The sequence below is a fragment of the Nicotiana sylvestris genome, chromosome 1 (genome assembly GCF_000393655.2).
Source record: "Nicotiana sylvestris chromosome 1, ASM39365v2, whole genome shotgun sequence".
Classification (NCBI taxonomy): Eukaryota; Viridiplantae; Streptophyta; class Magnoliopsida; order Solanales; family Solanaceae; genus Nicotiana; species Nicotiana sylvestris.
Genome location: NC_091057.1, coordinates 10,974,310 through 10,988,843, shown reverse-complemented (window position 1 = coordinate 10,988,843; position 14,534 = coordinate 10,974,310). Strand labels below are relative to the sequence as shown.

Sequence of the window (14,534 nt, the reverse complement as noted above, 5' to 3'; positions counted from 1 at the left end):
AACTTCATAGCTTGTATTCACTTTCAAGGGAAGCATATAAGACTATCGTGAAAAATAATTTACAGTAAAAAATATCATTAAAATAAGAATAAGCAAGTATGTCTTGCATACTTTAAAGTAAGAAATTGTTTTAATATCTCACGAGCAACAAATTTAAATCACAATAAACTTTTAAATCTTTTGATTAATAAAATAGAACAAAAATAAAGCAAAAACGTGAATGAAAAAGAAGTTATTATAAGATGCAATAAAACATTTGTGTCCGTGTTTTTGGCACGGGCCAGCATTTACTAGTAGTATTAATATATGAGTTTAACTTTGTACATCACTTTTGTAGATGTAAAGTTTGAAAATTATTTAGCCCATCAGACTAAATTATGTGGGCGTTTAGACATAACAATTGTGAAACTCTGAAGAAAAAAAAAAGAATTTCAGTGAAAATAGTATTTGAAAATTAGAGTTGTGTTTGAACACGAAAATTTTGAAAAATAATTTTTCAAAATTCAACTTCAAGTGAAATATGAAATTTTTATAGAAGCAAAAATTTACTCAAATAGGTGAATTTTTGTTTTATGTAGTATAAAAAAGATATCCAAGAAAAATCTTGGGAAACTTCTCTTACGAAGTCTAACAAATATCAAGAGAAATTTCCTTCACTTGACCCAAGATTTAAAGTTTCCAACTAGAAACCATAAGACTTGTGCTTATACGTAACTCTGCTTAGTTTTTATTTTTATTTTTATCTCTTACTCGGTATCGGGTATTTATATTGGGCTCGACTAATCCGTTGATTAAGAAGGAGTACTTACTACCAGTATTTTAAAAGGCGTTAGCATAAGGCGAGGCGTTTTACATATGCCCCAGCGAGGCGTAAGCCCCGTAGGTATTTAATTTTTAATATTTTATAAAATAATATAATGATAGTAAATATTTATAAACAAGTAAAATTGCATAAAACTTGAAGATTGCTTCTTTATATAAGTTGTTCTAATCAATATTTTAAAAGGCGGGAGGGTGAGGCGGGACATTTTACTTGATACAGAGCGAGGCGTAAACTTTGAGGCATGATTTTTAATTTATAAATTAATAATACAACATAAAAAATTTAATTTATAAATTAATAAATAACATAATAACACAAAAAAAAATATAAAATATAAATTAAAAGTTAAAAATTAAAAGAAAATTAAAGGAGCTCATAGAAAAAAATATCTAGCATGCTTTTTAAATATAACTAATGCATACAAATCACGTATAACGTCTTTAACTTTCAAATAATTAAAAAATTACAATTTCTTTAAAAAATATCAAACTCCACATTTTACCTTCCTAAAAATAAATAGGGAAAATTTCACATTAGAACAACTAGGCTCCATTCTTTTCAATTTTATAGCCCATATTTCAATTTACAACCAACTAGCCCAAAAATAATAGGCTAAGATTCAACATCCAACTCCAATAGGTTCTCAAAATTACTATTTAATTTTTAAGAAAGATTCCTCAAGATTTTAAATTAATTTTCGAATCAGTAACTATGACTCAAATATTAGTTCAACAAACCAAATTCATTTGGGTGGTAAAAATTAGATTTTTAACAAACTTAAATATGTGGATTTAAATTCCGAATTTGATTTTGTGATAAATTTGGAGTGTATATTATTTAGGCTAGTTAGAAATAGTATAAGGAGGTTGTATATAAAATTTGAAGTCATTTAATGGAGATTTGGACTGGTTTTGAACAAGAATTGCAACTGAAAATCGTGGAAGAAGTTCATCAACAAACGCTTGTATAAAAGTGTATAATAATGTATAAGGTGTGTTTCTATACTCATATACACTAGTATTATACAAGATTTTACATAATTATACAAAAAACTGACTTCGTCTTATTCCTTGCATCTTTTCTGAAATTTAACTCAAATCTTGCTCAAATCTACTCCAAATCACTTCAAATTTAAATTTTGAACTCATTTTGATATTTTCAATCAATTGGAACAATACACAATCCAAACAACTAACAAATTCAAAAAAAAAACCATTTTCGAAAGTAAAGCTTTGAATGGTCTTCAATGGTGGACTTCTACTCTTCAATTTTCTTACATTGCAAGCAAGTGACACAAGAGGAGAACAGAAAATACATGGCCCCTTGAAGCATATGTAGAAGATGTGAGAAGAAGGGAGACTGAAAGCAATGATTGCGAGAACACATATTTAACTCCATAGCTTTTAGAAGCAATGGTTGTAAGAACACAAATTTTAAATTTGCTAGTGCTTTGAAATGTGGGCTAGGTCGGGTAAAACTTAAAAACATGGGCTATTTTTTGTTATGATGTGAAGTCATGTGTATTTTCTTGTAATTCTTCCAAATAAATAATTAATAAAATCTTATTAGTACGATTATAAAAATATTACTCCTTCATGATAAATACAAATTAGTTTAAGATGTCAAATTAATAAAAGTGTATAACAAGTAGGGACAAATAAACTAAGACACGCCCAATAACAAGTAAAGATATAAATTCGCAATACTACGTCTCATTATTAGAGTTTTGCTCAATCTTCATATTTCTATCGATGAATAGAACTTTTATTATTAATTCGTTAAAGAATTTTGAAGGTCAACAATATTAATTAGAAAATTCGACACGTGATTTGTGTTAGAACTGTTAGGCGAGCCCCGAGCGTTCCGCGTTAGGCGTGTTTAAGGCGCACGGTTGAGCGCTTGGGGCGGAAGCCTCACAGAACTAAGCCCCATACATGAGCCATAGGGCGTTTTGCAAGTGCCCCGCCTAGGGGCGAGTCCCAAAAATACCTTTTAAAATACTACTTACTACTCCACCACAACCCGTAACTCTTGCTTAGCTACTTTTCCTTTACTAAAAAATCATCTTTTTTTTAAAAAAAAAAATAGGATTCAAAACTTACTTTATTTATTCTCTAATAACCGCAATTAGCGTTAATACAATAGATTCCAATTTAATTACTCACAAGCATAGGTCTCCAAACCCTCCTAAGCAACCGTCGCCGTCAACGGCCGAATTCTCTGAACTGCCGATCCAATACTACCACCGGCACTAGAAATTTCCGGTGAAAATCCCTCTCGAATTTTCCGGCGACAAAACGAACAAAATCTTAAGCGTGTTTCTCACCACCACTTCCTTTTTATCCGGCGAATCGCCGTCGTTGAATATCCGATCCGGCGACGCATCGTCCTCGGAAAATAGCCGTCGATCACTTCCTCCGTCGCTGCTGGCGTTGCCGCTGCGGGTGAGGAGCATGCGGAGAGTTTTACGGCGGCAGAAGTGAATGACTGGGCTAGTTGTTGGGCTTCGAGTTGGGCTTCCTGCTGCTACAGAAAATTGGGTCGCTAATAGCTTGAATTTTTGCAGAGTTGCCATAATTGGAAGGTGAAAAAAAGGGGTTGAGGGCGGAAAGAAGAAGTGGAGATGTGAACTTTATAACTGGCTAGGGGACGGCCATGGATTAGATTCTGTGTTTTCAGTCTAAAGATTTACTAAAAAATCATCCCTTAATTCTTGCGTTCTCATCAACCCTTAAATGGATACTCAATTAGTCAGAGGAGAATCATCTACATCTTCTCACTTCTCTTATGAAGTATTCCTGAGTTTTAGAGGTGAAGACACCCGAAAAACATTCACTGGTCATCTTTATTCCAAATTAGATAATGTTGGAGTTAAAACCTTCATCGACGATGAGGAATTGAGAAAGGGTGACGTGATTTCCAGAGAATTAGAGAAAGCAATTGAAGAGTCAAGAATTTCCATTATTGTTTTCTCAAGAAACTATGCTTCCTCTAGTTGGTGTCTAAATGAACTAGTTAAAATTCTTGAATGCAAAGAGAAATTAAAGCAGATGGTTTTGCCTATTTTCTATGATGTTGATCCTTCTGAAGTGCGAAAGCAAACTGGGTTATTTGGTGAAGCTTTGGTTAAACATAAGGAACGATCCATTGGGGCTCAAATGGTGGAGAAATGGAGAGCTGCACTTACTGAAGCTGCAAATTTATCTGGATGGCATTTGCAAAATGTTGCTGACGGGTACATTTTCTTGATTCAACTATATAATTTCATTTGTTATTTGTTCAATTGTTTATAGGATGTGATACTAAATGTTCAAAGAGTTAAAGTTCTATGCATTGACAGTATTGAAATATTTACACTATCAATATATATATATATATATATATATATATATATATATATAACTTAAATTATTTCTTAAAATATCCTATATGACGTGGTAAGTTATCTATTTTGTTGCTTAGATTCATCCCACTATGTTATGTCTTGGCTATCGATTTTGATTTGTCCGTCAAATATTTTCAAATATCAAAGTTTTATTTATTGGAGTAGTATTTCTTTTAGTTTTTTGATTTTGCTAAAAAATTTGTAGGCATGAATCAAAGTTTATTGAAAAAATTATACAGCAAGTCCTACAAGAGGTCAACCAGACACCTCTAGATGTTGCTTGGCACCCAGTTGGAGTAGATTCTCGTGTCAAAGATATAGAGTTGTTATTGCAAAATGAATGTGAAGATGAAGTTCGCATGATTGGTATTCACGGAGTTGGTGGCATAGGGAAAACAACTCTGGCAAAAGCTATCTACAATCGAATGTTTCGTCTCTTCGATAGTAGTTGCTTCCTTTCAGATGTTAGATCAGAAGCTGAAGAATTTGGTCTTGTCAAGCTACAAGAGAAACTTCTTCAACAAGTACTCAAAAATAAGGACATCAAAGTTGGCAGTGTCGCTCAAGGCATCAATCTAATCAAAGCAAGACTCGAGTCAAAGAAGGTTCTAATTGTTCTTGATGATGTGGACCACAAAAACCAATTAGAATCCTTAACAAGAGAAAGAAGTTGGTTTGGTTCGGGTAGTTTAATAATCACTACCACCCGAGACAAGCGATTGCTATGTCGGTTTGGAGAAAAAGAGAGATATGAGGCCGAACTATTAAATGACAATGAAGCTATGTTACTTTTTTGTTGGCATGCTTTTGACAGTCATTTTCCACCAGAAGATTATGTTAATTTGGCACGAGACATAATCAGATATTCAGGTAGGCTACCATTAGCTCTTGTGACATTGGGGTCACACTTACAAGGAAGTTCTATAGAAGAATGGGGATATGAATTCGAAAAATTAAGATCAATTCCTCATTGTGATATCCAAAAGATTCTCAAGATAAGCTTTGATGGACTTGATGATGAAACACAGACTGTTTTCCTCGATATTGCATGCGCCTTCCATGGGTTTAATGAGCATGAAGTTACTGAAATGGTAAATGCATGTGGCTTTCATGCTAAAAGTGCAATTGCAACTTTAATCCAAAAACACTTGCTTCAAAGATCTTTGAATATTTTGGAGATGCATGATTTAGTGCGAGATATGGGAAGAGAAGTCGTTCGCATGGAATCAGCTCGAGATCCTGGGAAACGGAGTAGATTATTCATTCCGCAAGAAGTCCGTTATGTTCTACAAGGAAATAAAGTCAGTAATACTTTTCTCTTTCCACTTATAATTTATTTTTTCATCATTAGAATTAAATTCATTTGTGCTTTCGTCTCTAGTTAGTTAGTTTTTTCTAGTAGTTTGTCAACCATTGCAAAATAGAAATGACATTTCAAAACTCTAAAGGTTATATATACACGCACACACACACACTTGTGGGCATATACCATATTATCTCCAAGATTAGTTATTGAAAGATGTTTGAATTTATCTTCTTTTTTTCTCATTCATCATTTTTTTGTTTAATTATGTTCTTACTGATTTCCTATTTTATCTAATTGTGGAAATTAAGTTTGCTCTCGAAGAAATTAGGCATGTGCACTTTTGAAAACAATTGAATAGGTACATATGTGTAACATTTATGTTATTATTTCTAGAGCAATATATACAAAATATTCTTTTAAATATAATATAATATATATTCTATCTTTAATTGATACTATTACCGGGCTTCAGGCAATTTGTTCTGTTTATTTATGTTTTTCCCCATTGATATTATCATGTGAATTTATTGAATGGTGCTAGCTAGTTTTTGAAAGACTCTCATCTTAGCTTTCTGAGCAATTTTACATTTTTTTTAACATCCTCTAATGTGTAAGTTCATTTTTCTTGATACATATGGTGTAACCTCTTTGTTTGACCTTCAATAGGTATAAAACATTTTCCCCTCTTAATAGGTGGGACTTAAGATGGTCTTAAGATACTAATCTTTCCACCGAACTACAGGGTTCCAAAAAGGTAGAACTACTGAAGGTAGATCCACGAGAATTTAAGGGAGTGAACTTGAGCACCAAAGCATTTAAGAAAATGAAAACCCTTAGGGTTCTTATAATGGATGAGTTACATATTAGTGGAGATTTTGAGCTGTTGTCCAAGGAGCTCAGATGGTTATCTTGGAAAAAATGTCCTTTAAAATGTATACCATCAAATTTTCCAGCTGAGAATCTGGTAGTTCTAGATATGCGGGAGAGTGATATCCAAGAATTTCAATTGAATTTGCAGGTTTGTTACTCAATTTTACAATTTCATGTGTATTGTTTGCCACCGAGTGAAAGAAAATGTTAATTGAAACTATATTTGGTTTACTTTTAGTGTTGTAGAAGTTTGAAGAAGTTGGATCTCTCTCGTTGCAAGCAACTCAGAAGCACTCCAAACTTCAATGGTTCACTGAGTCTTGAGAATTTGTTCCTTGGTAGTTGTTCAAGTCTGACAGAGATCCATTCATCAATAGGAAATTTGGACAGACTAATTAAACTAGATATGTCTAATTGCGAAAAAATTACGGATCTTCCAAGCAGCATATGCCAGCTAAAATCCCTTGAAGACTTGGACATCGATGGCTGCTCATCTATAAAAACACTGCCTGATAACCTTGGAGATATGAAAAGTCTAAGATCTCTTGATGCATATGATACGGGTATAAAACAATTGCCTAGATCCATTGAAATGCTAAGAAATCTTGAAACTTTGAGAGTGGGAGGTCGAAAGGTAGAGACCGAAAGGAGTATTTCTGGAAGAGGAGTCCATCGGATACAATATTCCTTGTCAACCTTTGTATCCGATTTGAGCCTTACATACTGTAATTTGTCCGAGGCTGATATTCCTAGGAATATTGGCAGCTTATCCTCCTTAGAATATTTAGATTTGAGTGGCAACAGTTTCCATTGTCTACCCATTGATTTTTCTAAGTTACGATTATTGAAGGAGTTGTGTTTGAATGACTGTGAGAATCTTCAAACACTCCTGTCAGTGTCAAATTTAGAGAATCTTGCAATTATTGAACTTGAAAATTGCCAAAAATTGGTCAAGATTACAGAGTTGGACAACCTCCCTTCTATATGGTCGATCAACATGACAAATTGTAGTTCTCTGCAGAATCCATTCAATGAAGGCTTCTTTAGTGCACCTGCTCTATCATTTCTATCTAGAAAAGATCCAGATGAGGTTAGTCTCTCTCTCTCTCTCTCTCTCTCTCTCTCCCCTATATATCATATTAATGATCTTGAGTTTTTTCCCGATGCAGCGTGATTTAGAAATTTATCTGGAATGCAATGAGATTCCAGAATGGTGCAGGAATCAAGTAACAGCTTCATCTATGCGTTTGACTATGCCGACACATAATAAGGAGTATAACTTTTTAGGAATGGTTCTCTGGTTTGTTTTCGGCTTTTCCGATGAAGAAGCCCCTTTTCCAAGCTTCTCAATTAGTATTGCCCGTAAAGAAACTTTAATTGAGCCGTTGAATATACCTGAAGAACACAGAGAACTGACATTTGTATGTTACATATCTTACTTAGATGAACCTTTTGATGGCCAGATGATTAAAGGCGGGAAAAAGATAAAAGTGTGGTCTGACGACTTTACCCTAAAGAAGATAGGGATCCATTTGTTATATTTAGACCAACATGGTAATGTTATATCTTTGCCTGGAGACGTGGATCATTCTTATACTAGGGCGAAAAATGTCAGGAATTGGTGGCAATAGATTAGTTGAAGAACCCCAAAAGAGTTTCAATCCTCCATTAAAGCTCAAAGTTCTGAGTCAGAAATAGTTTTCCTTTAGAGCTAATCAAATTGTATTTTATATTACACTATTAATATTTAGTTGATCAGTTAATTTCTAATTGATATTGATCTTTTTAAAGCTCCAGAAAAAATATATTTTTTTCTTTCTTCAAGAAATTTTCTACTAATATCAGACTCCATTATTATCTCCAACTCTTCCTTACACTCAGCTATTGTACCATTGCATGGCGATTGGCCTGTTACAGATATTGTGATTATAAATAGAAGAGTAAGAAAAATAGTGAAGAAACATATTTGTACCATAAAATAGTTGGTTCTATTATTTGTACCTGTGCTTTATTTTGCTTTTTATGATAGTGGAAGACACACTAAGAAGCAGAGGGACCGCACTAGTCGACCAACCAAAACCTAACTTTTATGAAAATATATTAATTTATAAATATGATTGTGAGCTTTGAAATAGTTTAAATAAATAGTTGTGAGAAATTAATTATATGTTGGGTGCAGGAAAATAATAACAAATGCATCTCTAAGAAAAGTATTCAAAGTTTTCATTTTTAATCAAATTTGTTTAGGAAGCTTTGAGATCTTAAAGATGTCATTGAGAAACGTCATTAATCAATCATGTATAGGACGTATTATTGCAGCTTGAAGTTGTTTGAACGCCCTATCGACTTGCAACTACTAAGGAAAATATCTATAAGCCGATCAATTTTAAGTTCGCTTCTGATACTATTGTAGTTTCAAATACACATTCTAACTTAACTACCTATCAAATAGACACTTCAACTCAACAAAAATGTCTCTTATTGCATATATGTCATGGCATTCCATCATCATATGAGACATGCCATCCTTGCCTACAAGGTGGAGCATTTTCATCATACTCGGCACAACAACTCCATCTCTTTTTCCAGTTTTTTCTTCCTGCATTTGGCCTCTTATCCTTGTCGTTCCACTTATAGACGATTACTCCAGATCCATCGCTCCATTCTCCATCGATTCCTTGGTGAGGCGGAGCCAGAGAAAATAGTCCTTCATCTCCTGTTGATTATCAAAATTTGAATAGCTGCTAATGACTTTAACGAATAGAAGCTAGAAAGTCAAGTGGCTCACTAACATGCATCAATCTCACACAAATGATTAATTTGCCACAGTAAACACTACTGAGAAATGCCTTCTATTCACTTCAAAATATTGTATTGTTCTACTCTTAAACTAAAAGATTCAGCAGCGAAATAGCAAATGAAAGCAACGGTACTAGGATTAAGAGAAAGGGTCCATATAAAAGAAGATTTTTCAAATAATCAATTTGATCTTGTGTGATAAGGACAAGAGTCACTGATCTAGATAAAAGCTTACTATATCATTCAGAGAAAATGACAGGACATCGTGGCAACTCAACTAATTCACCTAAACCTACTATCTATATTGCTCGAACTCTCCAAAAATGCAGCCGCACCTGTTTCAGATCCTCCAAAAATGTACCACTTCTGGAAGATCTGACACGTATCCGGCGGCATTTTTAAGAGTGCAAGCAAAATGCACATAGCTCAACAACTTAAAGATAAATGACCGGACATCGTGGTAACTCAAACAATGGTATTCACCTAAACCTATGGCTATAGCTCCAGACCAAAACAGAACTCAGACGCCACTCTAGATATCCAAATGTACGGCAGACCTATATTGCTCGGACTCTTCAAAAATGCCGTTGGTTGCGTGTCAGATCCTCCAAAAGTAGTATGTTTTTGGAGGATATTCAGAGTGAGCAATATAGCGGTAGACTACCCCCGGAAACTCCCATGCTCCTATTTGGCCCTAAATCTATTCTCTCTTATCTTCCTTCCTCTTGCTTTTTGACATACATTTCCAGTTTTCTCCAAGAACTCAATTGCTTCAAAGTTTTATTTTCAGCTTCTGGTGTACCAAATTGCAGCAGCTTCAACACAATTGTTTTCCTTCAGATGAGAACATGTTACTAGACACTATACAACCCAAACGCCTTATCCTCCCCTGGTTTTTTTTTTGGGCTAAAGCATCCACCTCCTTCATGAGCATGGATGAGAGATTTATTCCATCAGATCAAGATTCACAGGGGGGGGGGGCCAAACCAAACCCCATAAACATTGTGGAGTGAGTAATCTCAATCCATTACAAAGGATAGGTTAGATATTTTCATTGTTAGCTCCCACAATATGAGATGGACTTAACCCTCTCCAGTATAAATAAATAAATAAATAAAGAATATCAGCATCATGGAACATCAAACTGGTACACTCTATCGAGACTTCTGTTTAGGCAATGGATGCTTCTTGTCTGCTTCATTCGAAAACAAGGTAGCTGCATTATGTCCAATTTGTACTCTCCCCTGGCTTCTCTTGGTAGATGTTACATGTAGTTTGTCTAAGGGATAGGCCATGATTTGCGAGTGTATCAGCCACTTTGTTCCCTTCTCTGTAGCAATGTTAAATGATTCTATCATCCAATTGATTTAGCTTAGAGTTCAGTTCTAAAATTATATCTGTCATGCTCCAGGGAATTCTAGCCACTCCAAGTAACCAATTGTCCTGTATTCCTGTATTCACAGTTATAGCAGTAGGGAGTCCACCTCAATCACAACTCCAACTATCAGTGCTAAGGCTTCAGCTATATTATTTGTGGTGTAGCCAAAAGGGACAGAATAAGCAGTCACCAAGTTGCCCTTATGGTCTCTGATGATGCCTCCACCTGCAATAAGACCTGGATTTCCCTTCGAGCAGCCATCTGAATTTATTTTAATGAACTGAGCTCCTGGCGATTTCCATCGAATAACAATAGATGATATAGAGCATTTAGCATTCTCTATTATCTCACAGAAAACCTCTCAATTCAAGAAAGGGCTAATGTACAAAGAAATATCTGAATACTAGGAGTAGTTGCCTGCAACAAGAGGCAACTATTTCTTGTCTACAAAAAAAAACTCACTCCCATAAACCAGGTTTATAAAAGGCTCAAGCTCTTTCGATTTCATCAATGTTGGGAAAAGTTGGGTATCATAAGGGGTGGGGTAGACGATAAATAAACACAGAAGCAAGCCACTGATGGAAGGGGCAGGGGAACACTATCTTGTTTAACATTATCCCATTTTCCCTATATATTCCAGATTCATCTACTAACGAAAGAAGCAAAAGAGGGATACGACGGGCTTTTAACTGAGGTGAGGTTCACTGATCTAAAAAAATAACTTTGAAGAAGTATTAGCAAACTCAAAGTGACAGACTGAAAACTTCTTTACTCCCAACACCCGAGGACTTCTTATTCTATTGCTCAATTTCCTCACAAAAAAGCAGAGCTGTAACCAGCTATGCTGCTTGGACCCTCTAAAATACTGCTGCACCCATGTCGGATCCTCCAAAAAAGCAGAGCCGTAGCCAGTTATCTTTTCAGCTTCTGGCATACAAAATTTTAGCTTCAACACAGTTGTTTTCCTTCAGATGACAACATGTTAGTAGACCCTATACAATCCCAATGCCTTATCCTCCTCTGACTAGCTATTCTATAACTTATATCGGATGGAAATGGTATCTCGCGCACTTTTTTTGGATGAAAAAGGTAAAAGTTTTATTAAATATGAACTGAGGTACCGTAGTATTACAAGGAAATTGTGTCCCTTCTATAGGTTGGAGTACATTAGTTGAGACGAGGAAGCTACGTCTAACCACTTTCTTCTTGCACCATAAGTCAAGACTCAACACTCAGATTTTACAAAGGCTATAAGCTCTCTCTTGTCACTAAAGAATCTAACATTTCCCTCAAGCTAAATACTAGGAGGTGCGTTGCACACTTTTACTAATGTACAAAAAAACATCTGAATACTAGGAGTACTTGTCTGCATCAATTTCTTGTCTCCAATAAAATACTCAAATCAAGTAACATATAAGGCGGGAAGGGGAGAAATCAGGCGTCACGCCTCAAACCATCAAGCAATGAAATTGATCAGCAAAGGCCTGAGTTATTACTACACTAATTTGACCTCAATTCCCAGTACCGAAATTTGTAAATCCAAGTTAAAATCCACTCCCATAAACTAAGTTTATAAGAGGCTCAAGCTCTTTCAATCTCATCAATGTTGGAAAAGTTGGGTGCCTTTAGGGGTCGGATAAGTAGTAAATCAACGCAGGATCATGGATGGCAGAGGCAGGGGAACAATCTGCCTCATAATTGTTAAATTTTTTTCACATTATCCCCCCATTTTCCTTTACATTCCAGATTCATCTACTTTAGCACTTTACTCTCAGTTTTTCCATTTTCAAATGAAAGAGGGATAAGACGAGCTTCTTACTGAGGCGAGCGAGGTTCATTGATTCTTTAAAATATATACTTCGAAGAAGTATTAGCAAAATCAATGCGACAGACTAAAAACTTCTTTTACTAGAAGACCTTAGGACTTCTTATGCTGCTCAATTTCCCCATAAATATGCAAAGCCATAACCAGCTATGCTGCATGGACCCTCTAAAATGTTGCCACACCCATGTCGGATCCTCCAATATTTTCGAACGTTGGAGGATCCGACACACATGAGACAACATTTTTGAAGAGCTCGAGCAACATAGGTAACCAGATAACCTTTTCCATTTTGGGAAGAAAAATAAGATAAAGTGAAACGAGCACCTAATTGGTAACTAGAAACTTCTGATTTAAGTTGGCGATGCGACACAAAAACAAGGGAAGAAAATAATGATGCTAATGGTGTGGAATAGTTCCTAAGGACAATCCCATCCTCAGAAGGAAAGCCTTGGCGTGACTGGTAAAGTTACTGTCATGTGACCAGAAGATCACTGGTTCGAGCCGTGAGAACAATCACTTGCAGAAATACAAGGTAAGACTGCATACAATAGAAGCCTTGTGGTCCGAGCTCTTCTCCAGACCACGCATATAGCAGAAACTTAGTGCACCGAGCTGCCTTTTTTACAATCCCATCCCCTAGATGTAATGAAGGCAACACTAATTTGAAAGGATTATTTTGAGTAATCACTTTATGTGCCCTATTATAAGGGACAAAATGGTTCCTTCAAACGACAAAAGGCAAAATTTTGGACAAAAGTGAAGTTCCAAAGCATGCCATCAAATCACCAATCCGAAGTCGTTTACGCGAAAGTCAAACTTTTGTCAACTCTTACAACTTAAACTCTTACAACTTAAATTTCCGACAATGGAACTAAGTTAATTCCCTCCAAAAATCTTCCCTGAACCGGAAAAGTACTTATTATTCAGCTATTTCTAACCATTTTTATTTCCTACCAAGAAACATTAACTCTTATCACATATTCTTTATATAGAGAAATAAAACACAGGAATTAAGCAGCAAAATCAAGAAATGGGAGATGATAACTACCATTAGTGTGGCCGTGGAAAGAGCAGGCAATAGGGGAATTATCTTTGTCTTGATAAAGAGTTTGCACCTCAAACATTTCTTCTTATTTTGGGAATTCACAATTTGCAGTCTTTTTCCAGCTCCTCTTTCTAAAGTTGGTTTTCTCCAGCAAGAAATATTTGATGAATTGAGAAACAATATACTTTGGGAAAGAAGATTTTTGTAAACTAAAGTCATGAGAAGAAATGAAGAAACGGTTAGCAGCTGCTCGCGGAAAGCTGGAAAGTTGACAACTGATATTAGTGGCTATCAATTGGTGTCGTTTCATTTTATTTGACATAGTTTAATTCGGCACAATTTAATAAGAATTTTTTTTTTTTAATATTTTGTGATCTTAAATTTGTGGTATTTTGTGAATTCTAAAACTTATGATTTTAAATATATCATTACATTTAACATAATCTATTCCATTTTATTGGACTGAAATGGCTCAATTCGTTTTGAAAGTTCTACTTGTATGGGTCAAAATCTAACAACAAGTGGATTATCACTAAAAGGAATGGTAAGGGGTCGACCAAGCTATGGTCGTACCCACAAGGCGTAATAGCGATGAATATCTCGGCCACTGCCGAGAACGAGCCATCAGAAAGCTTGCACGGCAGAATACATGTCGTAATACTTGAGCGAATAAAGAAGAGTATAGTCAAGAGGGGGTATACTGGTTAAAGACTGTTGGACAAAGGGGAAGATTTGTAACATATATATAGAAGATTTGTAATATATATATATATATATATATATATATATATATATATATATATATATATATGAGGTAAGAAGAGAAAAAGGGGGGGTCCCTGGAGGTAAAAAGGAACAGAAGAATAGGAGGAGACCTCCAACAACAAAGAGAAAGCCTAGATTTTGGTTGCAAACCTTTGTAATCGTCATTGATGAATCAATAAAGATAGATCTCATAGTTATCAATGACATTCCTTTCTTTCCTTCATTGCCCTTACAAGTACGGAGCAATGTATCAAAGATGTAAACGTATCATTTATGTTTGATGTCTTTTAATAATCTTAAGAAGTGTTATGTAAGCTCGCCTCATTCGATTCTTGTAT

At 35.1% G+C, this 14,534-nt stretch overlaps 1 protein-coding gene and 1 long non-coding RNA gene across 2 annotated transcripts; one reads left to right on the top strand and one right to left on the bottom strand.

The window, feature by feature from the left end:
- Positions 1-2,980: 2,980 nt before the first annotated feature.
- Positions 2,981-8,223, top strand: LOC104211607 (disease resistance protein RUN1-like). Its single transcript, XM_070164450.1, has 5 exons — positions 2,981-4,058; positions 4,414-5,509; positions 6,257-6,532; positions 6,623-7,474; positions 7,554-8,223. The coding sequence occupies exons 1-5, from the start codon at positions 3,559-3,561 to the stop codon at positions 8,013-8,015; spliced, it is 3,186 nt and encodes a 1,061-aa protein (XP_070020551.1). The 5' UTR covers positions 2,981-3,558; the 3' UTR covers positions 8,016-8,223.
- A 543-nt stretch (positions 8,224-8,766) lies between these two features.
- Positions 8,767-13,712, bottom strand: LOC138883280 (uncharacterized). The gene is made up of 2 exons (XR_011404164.1): positions 13,435-13,712; positions 8,767-9,100 (listed from the first exon to the last, which is right to left on the bottom strand). It is a non-coding gene; the product is annotated as an uncharacterized lncRNA (long non-coding RNA).
- Positions 13,713-14,534: the final 822 nt, after the last annotated feature.

Coding starts and splice junctions, on each gene's coding strand:
- LOC104211607 (XM_070164450.1), top strand. CDS start 3,559: ATGGATACTCAATTAGTCAGAGGAGAATCATCTACATCTTCTCACTTC. Junction 4,059..4,413: donor TTGCAAAATGTTGCTGACGG/GTACATTTTCTT, acceptor AAAAATTTGTAG/GCATGAATCAAAGTTTATTG. Junction 6,533..6,622: donor AATTTCAATTGAATTTGCAG/GTTTGTTACTCA, acceptor GTTTACTTTTAG/TGTTGTAGAAGTTTGAAGAA.